This window comes from Corvus moneduloides, chromosome 9, assembly GCF_009650955.1.
Source record: "Corvus moneduloides isolate bCorMon1 chromosome 9, bCorMon1.pri, whole genome shotgun sequence".
Lineage (NCBI taxonomy): Eukaryota > Metazoa > Chordata > Aves > Passeriformes > Corvidae > Corvus > Corvus moneduloides.
The window spans coordinates 6,262,713-6,281,382 of record NC_045484.1 but is presented as its reverse complement, the minus strand read 5'-3'; the positions used below and the strand labels follow the sequence as shown (position 1 = coordinate 6,281,382).

Below are 18,670 nucleotides of genomic sequence, written 5' to 3'. Positions count from 1 at the left end.
AGGACTTGGATTTTGATGACTCTTGTGGGTCACTTCCAACTCAGGATATTCTATGATGCTAAGACTCCTTCAGGTATCTGCACACACTCCTGTGCACACAAACACCACATCAGTTTTTAGCAGCCTCGGTAGAATGAAAGCAATGTAGGTGGCTTGGAGGGAATTTGAAGTCTTTAGTTCTGGGAAAAAATCCTGAATGCAAGTGTTCACCTAAGGTTTCTGACAATGTTATATACTCAATTTGCATCCAATACCAGCTGATTGGAGTGGAAGAATTAGTCAAAACATTCTAGAAGCGTATGTGTCATGGGAACCATAGGTTTCTAGGCTACAAGACACGCCAGAATATTCACCATATCACCAGTGTGGTTTTCCTTAATGCTACAATTAGCAATGGAACATTAACAGAAGAGTTACTGGATAAGATTTGATGGCAGAAAGCCTTCTGCCATAAACTGGTAATTCTCAACATGTGCAAACATATTGCTAGAGAAGATGAGTTATGCAATTAAAATTAAAATTGGAGATTTGTTATCAAAGGACAGCAATGTGTACTAAAACCCAGCTGAGAGGCTCCCTTGTCTTGTTATCTTCAGGCTTCTTTTTTAGTTAATCTAACACAGCTGACAATATTTGACACAGCCAGTTCTGCCTCCAGTCATGTGAGGGATGTTTTATAGAACTCTTTTCCACTAGCACACAGAGATTTGTCATAGTGCAACTCCTTACAAAGTCTGAAAACCTTTGCCAGAATTGCATCTCAGGGGAGTAAGATGTGATAAAAATTCTGACAGAGTCAGAACGTTTCTAATGTTATCATTAATTTCTAGGTTTTTGAACAAGCCTTAATAACATTTTAAGTGCAAATTATGTCAAAAGTTCAATTCAAAAGAAACATTGGATTTTGTCTGGATAAAAAATTTTAAGCAATTTGGAAAACTGTGGTTGTGCGGCTTTCCCTCATAACAAATTTCAAAATTCCCCCTTTACATCTTCATTTAGAATGAAGCAGAATTTCAAATTCCGAATTTGTTTGCAAAATGAACTTCTGTCCTTCCACAGCACTTTCTGTGCCTCAACCAAGAGGGCAAGAAGCTTAATGTATAATTTCTGTGAGCCTTAAGGAGATGGGCTGCATGTTAGTATTTTCAAATCCAGGCTTATACAGCTGCTCTTTGAATATAAATCATAGCTTTTGGGTTACACTAACACTCTCTGCAGTTTAGCACAGTTGTTAATTAATACAATACTGTATTAGTTCTTTTTACAGTCTTACTATTAACGCTCCGTGAAATCCCATTAGCTCTGCATATGGTGCCAGACTTGTTCTGAATGTGGGAAAGAAAGAAATGTACAGTGGTATGAATAATAAAGAGAGGCTTTCAAGTGGTTTCCACTGTGAACATTCTGAAAAAAAATATTTTCCAGAATGTAATATGTGGGGCAAGCTTTTCACAAAATTTCAATGCAAACATGCAGATATTTGTCAGCCATGTTTTCCCCCAGAGTGTGAAATCCCTTATGTACCACTATTGTTCTATGGCAGAAACATCAGGAAGATTAAGTAGCTCCTAAAAATGGAAAATTAACCAGGTTGCTTTATTGTCCAAATTGACAGAAATGCAAAAAAAAACCCCAACAAAACACGCAAACAAACAAAAACCAAACTGCATAGCTGATGCCAATAAAAAGATAAAACTTTCCTTATATTCTTGATTCAAATATTTTAAAGTACAGGTAGAGAGGACAGTCAAAATTTGGGTGAAGTTTTCCAGAAGTTACTTGGATTTCCTGCTTCAATGATCTGACAGATCCTTTTTGAATTCCAAGAAGATTTAAGTGCCATAGTAAAAACCAGGCTCGTTTGTTAACACTTCATACAGAACACTCCAAAATGAATTAACTACTACAGAAACTTCAGACCTAATTATTTTCTACTAGATGAGTTTTGTCCAGTATTGACTCCTTAATGAGAGAGAGATCCGACAAGGAGGTTAGGAAAGCTTTTAAAAATGGAAAGATTGATGAAGCAGGCAGGATTTAGAAGCAGACTATTCTTGGGAGGAGCTGGCTCCATTGCCATTCTCTCTTGACCCTTTAGGAGTTGCTGCCCTAGACCAGTGCATGGTTAGGAGGATTCCAGTGGGCGCTTTTCTCCTTCCCGGTCCCATGGTTCATCCATAGTCCAGTCTCTGCAGTGTCATTGGGCAATCAGGAATGGGCAGGGCCTTTCTGCATGGCTAGCATCCAGACAGGGACACATTGCTCAGGGAACCCCTCCTGCCTCTCCTCTCGAAGGACGGTGAGTCCGCTCATTTCAATAAGGCTGTGCAGGATGTTCAGGTCTCGGATCACGCTGCTGTCCAGACAGTCCAGGGTACAGCCCTCCCTGGCCACATTGTCCTTCAGAATGATAACACCATTATCCTTCAAGCCATCCTGGCACCGGATGAGAAACTCCAGGAGATCTTTATCTGTCAGATATCCTACAGATGAAAAGATGGAAAATAGATCACTATTAACTATTCAGACTCCCTCTGTACATGTCAGAACAGTGCCTTGATCTGAGTCTCCATACCCTGTTCACTGCAGAAGTTCTAGTCCTGCCAGATTTAACTATGAAATCTTGGGCAAATCAACAAGATCAATAAATACAAACTCCAATCAATATTTAGGATCCGTATTGGTAGCAGCAAGAGATGTGGACAGAAGCCACTGAGGAGAGTGGAGAAAATACTAGGTGCTGAAGGGTTCTTCAATCTGGTGGTTTAAGTCATAATAAGAATCAGTGGCAGGAAGCTGGAGCCAAACAAATTCATATTGGGAATAAGTGACAACTGTTTAACAGTGTAAGCAATTACCCATTGGAAACTACCAACACTGGGGTTTACCACCTCTTGAAGTTCTCGAACCAAGTGTGGTTGAATCTCTCAAGATATGTTTTAATTGAACACAAACCACAGGCTTAGCATAAGGGTAAAGGAATGAATAGAAGAGCTTGTGATATAGAGTAGGTCAAACTAGATAATCACAGTCCCCTCTGTCTTTTATTGCTAAAAATCTCTGTAACTTTGTGTAGCACTATGTACCCACCAAAGGAGTTCTGGATCAAAGATCCAGCAAAGAGTGCTAGACCTTCCACAATGCCAGTTAAACTCCTTGTGTTACTCCATACCCCATGGGATTTTTGCAGGTATGTTTATATTTTAAAATAGTACTTTTGTCAATATGTTATTGAGATTCCGTTTCTTATCCTTCCTTCTCAAAGATCAGGACTTCTGTTATGTTAAGAACAGTGGTGTAGAGCTCAGAGAAGAGCAAAATGAGAACTCCCACGTGTGAAACATCTAACATGAATTAACAAGGACAAGTGATCAGAAACTGAATGAAAAACTTGGGAAAAAATCATCATTTGTATTTTCTACTCAAAATAGTTCATTTTCTTGATGGAAGATTTAAACTTCTAGAAATGGAAGTTGTCATTTCAAAACCACATTCTGACATAGCATGTCAAGTTTCTTTAACCACTCCTAACAAAAAACCCTAAAAATAAAAAATCCCCAAAACCTAAAGCTGAATACCTTTCAAGATGAAGGAAAATGGTAATTTCTATATGAAATGTAAGATTGCACTTTTATTTTTTTTACAAAATGACTGCCAGGGTTCACATACTTATGCATGCATAAGACAAATCAAGATTTCATTGGCAAGATTCACTGAAGCTTTTGAACACCTAATTTGGAACTTATTTTTCTCTTGGCTTTTAGTGTAGTTTCCTAAGAAAATGAGATCTTCAAGGTGTTGCTCTCTAGCAGACAGTCCTGCCCTCGCTCTATCAAATGAACTTGTTAGCATATTTCAGCCAAATTCAAGATGGGGTAGAAGTTTGATTACTTATTAAGATCACTCCCTATTTCCTTGACATCGATGGAGAAAGAAGATTCAGATCTGTGTCTATGCTGAGAAGAGGATATGTTCCCTTAATTAGGAGCCACATATCTGACCAACACAGCCTTACACAGGTCTGAGCTCATTCATCCTCATTTTGACTTGGATTTGCTCAAAAGCTGAGGCAGGAGTTACGTTTACTGCAATGACTCATTATTAAAGAAAAGCAAAAATACAAAGGAAAATTATGCTGGTCTAAAGCAATTTGTTCAGACTGCCTCTTAAATAATTCCTTCTGCCTTCTGAAACTGCACCATGGGCACTTTGGTTCACAGATTAGGAGAAAACCTTCTTTCCACTGCAGCAGATTTTTTTTTTTTTTTTTTTTTTTTTTTTTTTTTTTTTTTTTTTTTTTTTTGGTAAGGTACATAACCTGCATTATCTGATTGCCAGTCTGTTGCTGTAGATGCTGCAGGGTATTCACTGGGGTGGCTGCAGGAGAAGAAGCAGATATTCCTTATAGGAGGGGCTACTGTGGGACATAGCTAAGGGAACCTGTTTGATAAACATCAGTGGATGTAATAAGACATGATCTGATTTACAGTAATGGCGATTCCACTATGGCTTTTTTCCTGATTGTTTCCTGAAATACCTCCAAGTCTGGATAATCAGCTGACTCAGAAACCATTGTTCACAAGTGAGGCCAGCCCCGTGTTTCTCTCTGCACCACTGGTAACTAAGAAAGAGTATTCCTGCTCAAGAAAACCCACATGTAAAGCCTCCTCCTCAGCTGCACCTTTGCATGCAGGCTGCTCTCCAGGAACTGGTACTTTTCTCCAACACATGACCTGACAAAAACAACTTGATTTGTACCCACTGTGCATGTGGCTTGGGGGAACTCTCAGAAGTCTCTTGTGATGTTTTAGGAAGCAGTCCCAAAGATTTGAGAACTTCCTTTGACCACAGGCTGTCTATTCTGTGAGATGTCAGGCTAGAAGAATCACACAGAACTAACCTGAAACCCACTGAATCCAGATGACATCGTATCTTTGTGGGGCTGGTGTGAATTCCTGGAGGCTTTTGCAGTAATACATCTCCACTCTGTCCTCCTTGCCCTGCAGGTAGTTTGGGACCTCAGCCAGGAAATTCTCCATCATATCCACCAGTTCCACACTCTTGAAAACTGGCAACAGGACGTGCTTGCTGATCCGACCTATCCCAGAGCCACAGTCCAGGGCGCGGTTGGTGCCAGCTTTCCCCACCCCCTGTGGGATACAAGAAAATCATCTGAAATCTGAAAAATACCACCTGAAAAATCACAGCAACCGTGTTACCCACTACAGCCTTTAGTTCAGCCAGCCTAGTGTCTTCTCTCCTTATCTGTGCAGGGCTGTTGCAAGATTGATAAGAATCAGCACGGCTTTGGGTACCATTGTCTGAGCTGAGCTGGGCTGTCACATTCCCAGGCTGCTGCTGCTGGGACTTCTTACTGTATTTACTGCTGTACAGTAAGTTTTTGCTTGGTGTAAGAAGAGACAGAGTCTTTCACAAGCTCCTAGCTTTCTCAGAAGATCCACAGCTCTTCGTAAAGTCCTTGCAACTTCAAATATTCACACCTCAAAGGCAACTACTTGGCTAGATAAGCCTCATTCTGCACCCTGTGAAGGCCTAATAAAAAAGGAAGCATACACCAAATACTGCATTCAGGCAGTAACTTCTGCAGCACAGAACTCCCAAGGTGCCCACAGGCATTTCTGTAGATACATAGAATCCCTGGGATCAAAGTGCAGTTCTCAAAACAAATTGTGTTTGAACAAAGATCTTGGAGTGGTAGGTAACTTATGACAACTCAAGAAGTTTGGGCTGGAGCATATACAGAATTTCTCTTTTAGGCATAGAGACAAGAAAGATGATTGACTAGATTTTGCTTAACTGTTCCTTTTTTCTTCATAAATGTCATCTTTGGACAGAGATCAGACACAAAGAAACATGGCACAAAGGCTGTGACTATGAGAAAATAATGAGGGGCTGTAAAAGAAGCTTTATAATGAAAGCTGTATTTCACCCCTAAAGCTTCCATTCTAGCTATAAAAAGGCTCTTAAGAGCCTGCTGCTGTTCTGTAAAACAGAAATTCCAAGTCTACAAATGCACTGACTGTGGGATAGGAGCTCCCCTGGCCAAAGTTATCTGTTAAACAAATATCTTAAAAGCAAATGTAAACACCTTTTCCCTGTCCCCTGGAACTGAGTGTTGAAGTGAAAGCTATGGGCCAAAGTCCCTGCGGCAACTTCAGTGCTCTCAAAGGAAATAAGCCCAGGAAGGGTCTTGCTCTTCCTGCTTATTGGGAGACCCCCCCTTTGTAATGAACCAAGCATAAATCATGTAACTCACACTTTTTTGGCCTGGCTTCAGTGGGTAATTCAGTAGATTATTAAGGTCAAAGGACAGTACTGTCAATGACATGACTATGAATAGCCCAGCCGAGCATCTGATTACACGGAGTAACTGTAGAAAGAGCACACGGCCCTCAAGGGCTCTCACCAGTCTCCAGGGCTGCTGCTCCCAATTTGTATACCCAGGAAGATTAATCTCCTGATGTGTGCAAGAGTCCACAAACCTTCAACCCTATTGGACTCTGGAGACTACCTGTTTGTAGTTAGCTGGAAAATGGGAGCCATTCCTCATCCACAGGCTGCACTTAGGAGCACATGGCTTTTACCGAGGACCAGACTAAGAAGTAACAAGGAGTTCAGGAAAGGCGAAGGAACTGTGTCTTGGATCTTTACAAGGTGGATTTCCACATTGCTGGCTGGCACATACATACAGGTCTACACTGATGGGATTAACTAAAAATCTTTGAGAAAGCTGGTGAGAAAATCAGGATGATTTACCAAAACCATCAGCAGAATTCGACAAAAAGCCAGGTATCTCCTCCAACATTTGTGTTTTACAGAATCGACAGCCACAGGACCTTGCTCAAAACAGGGAAGTCATCTCCCATGATACATCACAGCAAGGACCTCCAATGACACATCTCCGTGTGCCATTGAGAAGAAGGAAAGGGAACAGTCATGGGAGATGAAGTTCGATCCCACACTTCGCTGGCTGAAAAGGAGCGAGAGCTTCGGGCAGTCAGTTGAGAACCCCTGTGAAACACCACAGGTCCATTTGTAATGAAAATGTTGACATAATTCCATGTTCAGCTAATATATTTTCAGTTTGGAAGTGCTCAGGGCTTTGACAGAGTATTAACATTTTCTTTGGAAGGCAAACATTTTCCCAAAAGTCTAATTGAGTTGAAAATCAGACTCCTTATTTAAAAAAACAGTATAAGTGAAAACTGTAAGCCAGAACAGGCTTCAAAATTTAAGACTGACTGCTCCTCTGACTATTTGCTTCCCATTACTCAGAATCACTGTCCTTTAGGACACATATACACCCCAAGATTGTTCTGTAAAGCTGAATAGGGCACTCATAAATTTCATTCGGAATAAAAGAGCTGTGGGATATGTTCCTGGGGCTACTTCAGGTCTTGGAAGAGCAGGAAGGCAGCGAAGCTAAGCAGGACAAAAAGAGGACTCAGAGTTCAAGAAACAGATAAAAATCACAGTGGTTTTCCTTCTAAATAAATTTTAAAAGAGCATGTTTTCAACAACATCTCTTCTATCACCCTGACCAAACAGGAGAAAAATCACTTTCAAGACGTTTTCATTCAGCAAGTGACCAATCATGCAGGTGAGTTGGGGGCAAGAAAGGGAGAAAGCATTTAGGGCAGAGAGGGAGCTGTAAAGTCAATATAATCTCCATCTGTATTATTTTACACACCTACAGCTCACAACTGATCCTGAATTAATGCTTTCTTTGTTTTTTTTAATTTTCTTTTTTACTCGCTACCTCCAGATTAGGCGCTTGGAAACACAGTGTCTGTGTGGACATCAAGGCATTAGCACACTGCCATAAATATGCAGGGCTGTAGCTCTGCTGATAACCCTTCCCCATGGCTGTACCTGAGACAGCCTTGAGCTTGTCTGCACAGCACTGTTGGCTCAAGCCATGTTGCTCTTGGTTTGAGTTCTGCCCACACACACATAAAACCTCTTAACTCGAACACAGTGGCACTTTCAACTCTGTTTGACTTGCCTGGGAAGGAGACAGGCTAAAATATAAGTAAAGTCCTTAGTCCTTTCTGTAATTCCTTCCATGTGCCCAGGCAAGATAAATTCTCCAATGGTAAAGAAATCTGTAGCTCTCTTTACAGTGGTGCTAAGAATCATGCTAAGAAATGCCATACCTGAAGGTATGCAACATCAGTCATGTAAGGGAAATGTCACTGTGTGGCATTTCCACGCCAGCCAAACTAACTCAAGAGGAGTAATTTGAGTGGAACCGGGCAACTAGTTTTTTTTTAGGGAACACTGGTTTTGCCAGAATATAAAGTTTTAGATGAATAAAAGTCTCTGTGAAATTGGTATTTCAAATCTAGAGAATAGTTTTAGCCAAAAAAACATGGGAAAGAATGTTGAAAATGTCAAAGTACTTCTTTTTTCATAACTTTCAAGGAAAAAAGAAACCAAACTTGTCAACTTTTCATTTCTAAAGAGCATTTTTTATTTTGGAGCTAACTTGAACTCTTGAAAACAAAGGGAGAAGTTTTTCAGAGGGTGAAACAATAAAAAATTGTTCAGTTGATCTGAAACTAATTTTCCTAGTTTCCAATTTTGTTAAACTTCTCTTAAAAAAAGAGAAAGTATATTAGAGCAATTGGTTTTTTCTATCTTGATCACCCTATTGGTTAAAAAAAATATTCATAGAGCCATAAACTTGGAAAGACAATTCATTAGCTTTATTATAAAGTCACTGCTGCAGAAAGACACTAAATATTTGTATCTGGTTGAGCAGGATTCCAATTTCAGTCGTAAGAAAGGAAAATAAACCACAAATAGCATAATCAATTGACTGCATCTCAAGAGAGGCTTTAACAAACTAAATCAGAATTAGCAAAAAGTGCAGACTCCTTTGTGTTCCTTTTTTATTTTTTGTCTTGTTTGACCTTGGCCATTCAGAGTATCCTTTCTATCCCTGGCTAATTATAGGAGTAGGAATTCTGCTCTGGAGTATTTTGTATCTGTCATCACACCTGATGCATTGGGTATGATTCCTCTTTCACATGTGAAACTCTCTTACACACTGTACTTCTTTCCTTTTTGGGTCTTGGGGAGGAGAAGGTGTAACAGTGTGACACAGACCTGCTGCAGGAAACTGCATCTATGTGATGTCTAGGCAGGGTGAAATCTTCCCCTGAGTACACACTTATGTACCACTTGAATTCCCCAAATGTCCTTAAAACAAGACTTAAATAAAATTTAAGGAATGTGCCTCGACTGCATTTCATTTTTTTCTGAAAATGCCATTTTCAGAAATGTCATTCAGAGAACATCAGGTTCATCTCCTTACTGAACCTCCTTTTTTATTTTCACATTTTGTGTTTGTTGACAGCATGATACAGTGAGGCTCTGAGAAGCCTTTTTTGCATCAGCATTAATACAAATGACTGTTGATACTAAAAAATGCAGCCATTCACTTGTGTTTTGCTGGCTCACAGCCCCTAAGTCTCCCGCTATCAGGTACAGCAAACTTTGCCATCACTTGGCCTTCACTGCTCTGCATGATTTCTATCTGTTGTCAAGCCACACTCATTTTCCATCCCAATCCATTTAAACTGTGCCTTTTTTATTTCCATCCACAACATCTAATTAACCTATTGAGCTTTCTTCCCACAGTGGATCATTAAGGCTAAAAAAAGGTCATCTGGCTATCCCAAATTTGTACATTTGAGAAGGAAATTAAAGATCTATGGTAGCATTATATAGAACTAGTCATTTTGTCAGCAGGAGAACTTAACAAATTTGTTTTGCTGTAGTTTTGTGGATTCTTTAACATTTAATACTGTTATCGAGCTGTTTAGTGGGCTCTTTCCCTGGGAGGAGGGAAGGGCAGTCAGAAAACCATCAGACCACACTTCTAAAGATTTTCAGATTTCCAAAGACGCATTTAGGACTCAACAGGATTTTCAGAAACCTAAGGACCAAAGTGATACTGCTCTTAAAATCCCACTTGGCATCTCCTCACAATTCAGGTCAAAGCAGACCTTTGAAGATGTTTACAGACCTTTAGTAATCTGCCTGAAAAGGTGTTCAGTGACACTGGAATATTTAAGGAAAAATATTATGCCTAGTGTGTAATTTATTCTATATAATTCCAGTGTGTGGGATATGGGGGGTTTGTTGCAACATTCTCAGAAATGTCTATGAATAGACAAACCAGAAACTGGGCATTCAGTCTCATCTAGTTTCCCAAATGGACTGCAGGCATTTTCACAGACAAATCTGCCACTGAAGCCAACAAAGATTTTATCATGAAAGGTCCCAGTCCTGCACTGAGAATTAATCCCTCACCCAGACCCAGCTACAAGAACGCCTTGCACAATCCTCATTGCAGCTTTGGAGAATTAGGAAAGGAAGTAAAACAGGTAAATAATGATGTAAGACCAGGCAAAATGTGCATTCATGCTGATGCATGACCTGGGAGAACTCAACTAGACCCAACAACAGTGGTGACCTGTGACTGCGAATCAAATGTGACACATGGTGCCACTTAAATTAGATGTGGCTGGACACCGTGCACATAATTTTTGACACATCCACTACTTCTTGCAGAAGATGAGATTAAATGACTCACCCCAACAAACTTCCTGAGAAATTCCCGGGAGGATTCAACATCTGTGTTGGAGAGCTCGATGTAGTCTCCCATCATTCCTTCTTCCGTGGCAGGCACCTCCCGGTAGAAGTGTTTGGCCCTGGCATAGAACTGCATCTCCCCATTGATGACTTGACTTGTCAGAGCGTAAAGTTTCACTGCAAGCAGATAAATCACTATTTTATTGTTACTGACAGGTATTTCTGGCTTAGTTAATTGCTCTGGAGGCATGATGACGAAGATCTATGAACTTCAGTTGAGCCTTCAAAACACCAAATCTGTTTCTAAAGCAAAGGTGGAACGAAAGGTGTTGGATTAAATCCTACAAGACCTTGAAGGGATCCAGCCCTCAGGCAAATTCGGTGCTTTCCAGGTTCAGAAGTCATTTTCAAACACTACATTTTCATGTCAGTGAAAAATCACTTCAGGTTTGAGTTGAACATGCATGCCAAGGACAGCAAGGGGTCTGATTTTTCCTGGAAAAGCTGTGGGCAGCATTTACTACTATGCAGGGTCATCATTTCTACTATCACTGACCTAACTGTTGTGCAGATTTCCAGATAAGCTTTCCAGCTATTGACAGCTGCATGAAGAGTGCACCAGGAAGAGAGTGGATGAATGAGGCACTTGCTCTGGTTTATTTTTAGTGATACTGTACGGTCTGTGGCAATGCAAGTCAGCTGAACCAAGGAGCAGATGGTAGTCTCAGGCCTAAATGAGTACGCAGAGGGGACACAATTTAGAAGAGACAGTCCTAAACTGTCACAGGTCAAGGGGCAAGGTAATCAGTGGGTGATATACTGAAAGGTTCCTGTGTGCCAGAGGCTTGGATGTTTCTTTTCATTTCTTGGCTACATTGCTGGTAACATACAGCAGTCAGTAGTTTGAAGCTGTTTTATTAAAACCTGTGAGTTCTGCTGAATAAAGGGCTATTTTGCCCTGTTCTTTAAAAACTGACATCTATCCTCCACATCCTGGGTTTTTCTGTACATGATGTGCATCAGCATATCAAAAGTAGTTGTTTTGCAGCTCAAAAGTTTGGATTCAGGCAGGCTGTAAATTTTGCTTGGAAATCATCACCCCTGAGTGCCTCATGTGTGCATACAAGTGTCCAGGCATTCTCCTGTGTGTATGACAGACCCTCCACCAAAAACACAACTCCAAGCCTGACAGTGAAAGCCAAGCAAAGAGGAAGGACAGAGTCACACTAGGAGCAAGCCTTTGCAAGCACTGCCTTGCAGTGTGAGACCAGCTCTCTGCTGCAGGTTCCCAGCGCGCTCAAGGCACTGGAAATGATCCAGCAGCAAACACCTTTTGAGTTCATAACAGAAGTGAGGGAGAGCTCCCTGGCAGCTGCATGCACAGAAAGACCAGGGGGCAGTGCTTTGTCACGGCATCTTTAAAATTCAACGGAAGCACTGCCAGCTGCTGCTGGGAAGGGGCTGAATAGGCCGTGCCTTGCTTATGCAGGCTGGGGAGCAGGAATTATGCCCTCCACACAGAGGATGACAGTAAGACCAAAGGCCCTGAATATAAGCCTGGAATGTACTTAATTGAGGGCAAGCAAGCTCAGCAGGGAATGATAAGTGTGTGCCAGCCCATCCTCAGCAGGAGAGTGACATTTTGGAGGCTAATGAGGGGGGGGGACAAAGGAAATAGGACGGGGAATAACTACCACCAAGGACCACTCGGAACAGAATAGTGCTATTGGGTTACATATAAGCAGCATGCCCAGCATATCCCTCATCCAACAAAAGCAGTATTACCAGCCCTTCTTGTCATCACCTGCTTAAGTCAACTGCTGAACGGATACTATTAAAGCTTTAATCCATTACACATTTATGTTATGCCTGAGAAATTTATATCACAAGAAGCACTGAGCCCAGCAAGGGTCAAACCTGGGAGTTTTACACACTCCACTGATTATATTCACGTACTCAGAAGAAACCATTTAGCTGAAGAAATTAATATGAAGGGGGCAGCAACCAATCCGCAGCACAGTTTGGTCAGGGTGGCTCTCGGAGCCTGGGAAAAAGACTCCATCAGTGGCTGTGATTTTTCCAGTAAGGGATCCCTATCCTTCTCCAGAAGTGGCACCATCTTGTCTTCTCTGCATCTCCTTTAGCTCCATTTCAGAGGTCAGCCTGTCTGCTGAACAGAACTGAATCCCTGCATGTTGGCTTTGCGAGATCCTCTATATAAGAATCCAGTGATGATTCCAGGGGTTGTTTAACAGACCTCTCAAGGGACAGTGATTTATCCCATTTTGCTAGATTGAAAGGAAAGGCATTTACAGGCTGTCTGCACACCAGGACAGCATGAAAAACAAATATTCAGAGTCCTTCTACTCAAAACATAACCCTGACCTGAGGCAACACATGGGGACGATATGCTGTTCAGAATATCAGATCTGGTGTGTGTGCTCTCACATTTCTTGCTCAGAACCAGTATCAGGCTTGCAGAATTCCTGCCAGGACTTGCATGCACACACCAGCTGATTGCAGCTCCTCCTGGGCCATCTGGGGCCCCAGAGCTCTGCCCTACATGCTGATATCCGAAACCAGCTCTGGGTGAGCATCCACAGGGACTTCTCTATGCATTAAACTGTGCAAAGATGTTTTTATGCATGTCTCCCACCCCAGGGCATGCAAAGACACGGGCCAATGCAAAGAATGGCACTGTACCCAAAGTTTTCTCCTGTGGACCCATAGCCTCACTCGTACAAGTGTCAGATCTAGAGGGATGATTTCCATCTCTTGCTCCCTCAGTGTTGCTCCTCCCTCTCAGGAATTTGCAGCACTGCCAACTCTCCCAATGTACAACCCAGTTTTCTAGACACAGTCAATCAACCTTACCTCTGATCTGCCTCGCAGCTGTACCTGGCATGCAGGCTCCAGCAGCAGAACCACAGGGTTCTGCATCTCAAGAGAGGACAGGCTTTAACAAACTAAATCTGAATTAGAAAAAGGTGCAGGCTCGTTTCTGTTCCTTTTTTTGTTTGCCAGCTTGCAAGAACGTACCCCAAAAGAGAAGCGCCACATGTCCTTGGTGGCCGTCAGTGTTGCAGCCGTGCCTCCCCTTCATCCAGGACCTGCCTAGCCAGAGGCATCTCCCTTTCCATGACCCATGTGGGACTATCTCATGCATCAGGAAATGAAATACTTGTGAGGCCTGCTATGGGTACACAGCCTGCCTTCAATGAACTTCGTGAAGCAGGGCATAAGCAGGATAGGACGACGCAGGCTGCAAGTTCCTCAGATATCACAGGGCAGGCAGCTGTCTAACACATGAGGTTTTCAGTGTTAGGGCAGGTAACTTGCAAGATTAAAGGTCAGAAATGTGCTTCCAGTAAAGAAGAAACTTTTTCATGGCACACTTGTCCCTCAGCTGAATCTGCTGGCAAGTCCCCAAGCAGAGATGGTTGAAGCAAACCCACTGCTCAAGCAGGCTGAGGGCACAAACGGACACCCTAAAGGTCACTCCAGTCATGGGACATTAATAATTTTCAGTCACTGCAAACACAGTCTCAATGCAGAGTGGTGATCTATGGCTGAATGCCAACCAATGTGGACTAGACAAACTATCCACCTGAGCCTTTTGCCCTGCAAAGTTCAAAACATTCTCTCTCATATTTTCTTATGGATCAGTTAAAAATGTTGTTTTCCAGTGCATCTCATCTAAATTTCTAAAGAAATGGACCACTTAATACATAAGACCTAGTGCAATCCCAACCTGATGTACACTGACTTACAGTTCTTGACTGCAGGGTTTCCTCAGCTAAATTTCCCTGGCAGAAATAAATGTTGCAAGCAATTTTTATAAGTTTTTATTTGTGAACATTATTTTGTGGCTCCAGTTGCTTTCTGCAAGATACTGAACTAATTCCAGTTTGGCTGAGTGCTCCCTTTTAGATGCAACATCTGCTTTGTGCATCAGCTGGAAAATAGTTATCTGCATGGATGGTAGAATCTACCTCTCTACTGTGGTCTGAGCACCATGTAAATTCTGTTTTATAGAGGATGAACATCATCCCACCCCCAAAGCAGATTTTACTTACAGCCACGTGCCTCACACACAAGAGTATTTGTCTCCAGGGATGGATCATCTCAGTTTTCCACTGCAGATCTCAGCCCAGTGGCACCGAGTCCCACAGCCCATGTAAACACGTGCATAATTTCCAGCACCAGAGTAGCTCCATTAAAGTCCACTGGGCTTAAGGGCTCTCACACACATTTAAGTACATTTTTGGATCAGGGCCTAAAGTTACTCATGTCTTTTATTTATAAATGTTACCCTGGTCTGTAAAAGTGACATGTTTCTCTTAACAGGCTGTGATACCAGATACGCTCAGCTCCTAAGTAAACATTCCTAGAAGTGCTCCACCACTGAACCCAGCAGTGGAGTGGGGGTAGTGTGGAGTTAGCAGAGTTTGAAGGAAGCTTTGGACCTTGCTGACCCTGGGCAGCACTGCAAGATTCGATGTGAGTCTTGGTTTCAGTGTTATTACTCATAAGTAGGGATAAGCACATGCTCAACTTCCCTGCTAGGTCACAGTGTTGCTCTAGTCCTTTAACACTGTTTACACAGAGATACCTGGCTCTAGTCTTGAAGCCTGAGAAGTTCAGCTCATTTCTGCTCTGTTCCACTCTGAACTGAGCTGGAAACTGTCATTATGCAGAGGTGTTCAGACCTGCCACATTCTGTCCTCTCCATCACAGAGAGCACTGGATCACAGGAAAGTTGAAAGGCACCTAAGGAAGTCTCTGGTCCAAACTGCTGCTCAAAACAAGGACAGACATGATGTCAGAGAGGTTCATCAGGGTTTAGACAGCTGGGTTTAGAAAGCCTCCAGTGATGGAGAATTGTACAACTTCCCTGAGCAACCTGTTCCAATGCCTGACTGCACATAAAAAGATTTTTTCCTTATAGCCAGTCTGGGCTACTTTTGTTTTGATTTATGGCCACCAGCCCTTGTCCTCATGCCTCATACAACTGTGCAGATCTTAGCTCCATCTTATTCATTACCTTCTTGGAGGTACTAGCAGGATGATATTTGGTCTCTCTTCTGGCTGAACATGCCCCATTCCCTTTGTCTGTCTTCACAGGGCATGTGCTCCATTTCCCTCACCACACTGGGGGGCTTCCAACTCATTCCATGTCATTTCCTGCACTGGGAGTCAAGACTCTACACATATGATCTAATGACTGCTGTAGAAAAGGGGATCATCACTTCCCTCAGTCAATTAGCTATGCTTTTGTTAATCCATTCTGGGATACTGTTGGCTGCCTTTACTTCCAGGACATTCAGCTGCTTCCTACCAAAACCCCACCAGCTGGGCCACTCCCTGGCCAGACACTGATCAGTCTGTGGTGTTGTTGCCAAGGGTTTTTCCTATCCAGGTACACAACCTGGCATTTGGGTTTGAATTTCAGTGGACTTGAATGGCACTAGGTTCCTACTGTCCCTTTCCTCCAGTCTATTTAGGTGCCTCTGGATGGCAGTCCTGACTTGAAGCTTGTGGGCAAATCCTGCCAGTTGGCTGCAATCTCTGAATGTGATGATAAAACAGTCCTTCAGCTCCTCCTGGTTATTGATAAAGATGGCAGGGGAGTTGAAACCAGATGAACTTTAAGGTCCCTTCCAGCCCAAACCATTCTATGGTTCTAAACAGGACAGGTCCCAGGACAGATCCTCATAGGATTCCACTGAGTTCAAGATTTGACCACAACTTTCTGAGCCAATCACCCAAACATTTTTTACCCACCTGACTGTCCCCCTATCCAGACCCTGACATCATAGCAGGATGCGAAGTTCCCTGGATGTGTATTCACAGCATATGAACTACTCCACCTGTCCTCGTGCCCACTTTTACTTCATGACAATAACCATGGAGTAAGAGACATGATGCACGTTCACATGAAGGCTGGGCTCACAGTCCATCTTCCATAGAGTCAAAGTAATTTGGATAAGCTGGCAATAAGCTTGTAAGCTCCTTAGTTAAGTTTTATGAGTCAGGTCATGGAAAGCCTGGCAGAGGGGACCTTTGGTCTGATAGAAATATTTTACAAAGCCTGTTGGCTAGGAATGGAAATTCAAATAAAATTCAGACAAGAAATAAAATATAGTTTTATGAGTGAAGCAATTAGGCCTGGAAACAGCTGAATGGTGACTGATGGATTCTCAGCCCTTTGAAACACTTAAACTAATGTATTTCTGTGTTCATAAAAACATACTGGGACCCAGAAAAGTTACAAGCACAATGCTGGAATTTTTACATGAAATTCTAAATTAGATGGTCATAATGGTACCTTCTAACCTTAAAATGATGTAGTGGTACTTACATCAACAGTAGGAAATCCTGCTCAGTTTCTAGTAAGTTGTGTTTATTTTCAAAACAAATGAAAGAATAACATTTTCATGGACTTCATGAGATTCCATCAACCTGTAATTGACTTCCCTTCCTTTCCATCTTTCCTTTCTTTCCATTGTTCACAGGTACCTACCACTAGAGATAGGAGTATTTATCTTCCATGTTTCATTTTAAATAGCTGCAGATACTGCTGCATTTAAAAAGCCACATTAAAAATACTAAGATGCCATGGAAATGTTTTTTCTCTTTACGGGATTCATGAATTCTACCCTTTGAGCAGAGTAATCACTGGCATCTGTACAGTTCACACAAACAGGTAAGATAATCCTTTTGCCTAAATGGATCATTTAATTAGAAAGGAACCCCCAAGAATTCACTTAAACAGATTGCACAGACTAATCCTTCCCATCTTAAAATTCCTACAGTTCTGACATGGAATGTAGGCTGAATAATTCTGCTTAAAACATGACATACAGACTCAAGTCAAATCTACTTTTTGGCTTTATTACCACTGGGAAATTTTGTTTCTTATTCAGGGTCAAATTTTCATAAGAAATGAACATTTTCTACATCTTAGAGAAAAAACAAACAAAAACCTCCAAAAACCCCAAACCCTCTTGCCATTTTGTACCAGAGGCTGTTATTGAAATTTGTCTATAAAAATTTTTTTGGAAGTGTTTTCCTCCCAGAGAACAAACAGTAGGTTAGACAGTCTGCTGCAGGGATCTGCGTAACAAAGACTCTCGAAAAAAAAATTTCAATCACTACCTTTCAAATCACTACCTTCACTTGTCCAAAACAATACAAACACCAGAGCTAAGGACACCCAGAATGACAACAAAACAGGTATCAGGCCAAAGAAAGAATGGCCTGCCAGCTCTGCTAGTTTTGCATTTGTTCTTCCAAGTTCCAAACAGGTCAAAGCATGTTTTACTCAAATGATGGCAAAAAAAGGAAAAGTCACCCAGAAAACAAACTACTCATTCACTCTTGCAGTCTTACCCTTTCCTTCCTCTAAGAATCTGTGGAGTATTTAGGTGAAACAACAGGGTACTGAACTAGAGGGAGTTGAGAGAGTTCTAAACTCTTCATGGAGCATTGTAGTCTCTCGAGCTGGGCTTCTCAAAACCACTACTCTCCTCACTGTCAGGAACGTGTCTGCCCTCCGCCATCTGACACCATCCACCTTTGCAGAGCACAGTCACACACACACACGGACACTCCTGCCCCAGCTACTCACCCAGAGGAAGCTTTTCCAGCAGATAAAGGTAACACTTAAAGAAGTCGTTTTGGATCGCCTTGTGCAAGACAAAGGACATGCTGTGCCGACAGAGTTCTTCGTCTGTCTTGTGCCAGCGTGACTTAAAGGCCAAATGTGCTGCTTTATAGGCCATGATGAAGATTTTTTTTGGTGAAAGTGGACAGCTCTTGTGGCTGGTGTTCCTTGGAGGACCTGTCCTTCCGAGGAGGCAGAGGCAGTGTCATTTAAATTGTGGCAATGTGCTGTCATTCTATATTGGGGTGTGTGGCAAGGGGTGGAGGCGGGTGAGAGGGGAGTGAGAAATGCTGGATCTTGGCACTGGCTCACAGTTATCCCTGGAGTGTTGCCTTCTGAAACAAGCAGGTGCTGGAAAGTGAAAAAAAAATCCACCAG

At 42.1% G+C, this 18,670-nt stretch overlaps 1 protein-coding gene across 1 annotated transcript; it reads right to left on the bottom strand.

Annotated features, from left to right (window-relative positions):
* Positions 1-1,686: 1,686 nt before the first annotated feature.
* Positions 1,687-18,440, bottom strand: METTL11B (methyltransferase like 11B). The gene is made up of 4 exons (XM_032118523.1): positions 18,257-18,440; positions 10,628-10,803; positions 4,904-5,153; positions 1,687-2,486 (listed from the first exon to the last, which is right to left on the bottom strand). Exons 1-4 carry the CDS (start codon positions 18,408-18,410, stop codon positions 2,212-2,214), a joined length of 855 nt encoding a protein of 284 aa, XP_031974414.1. The 5' UTR covers positions 18,411-18,440; the 3' UTR covers positions 1,687-2,211.
* Between the last annotated feature and the right edge of the window lie 230 nt (positions 18,441-18,670).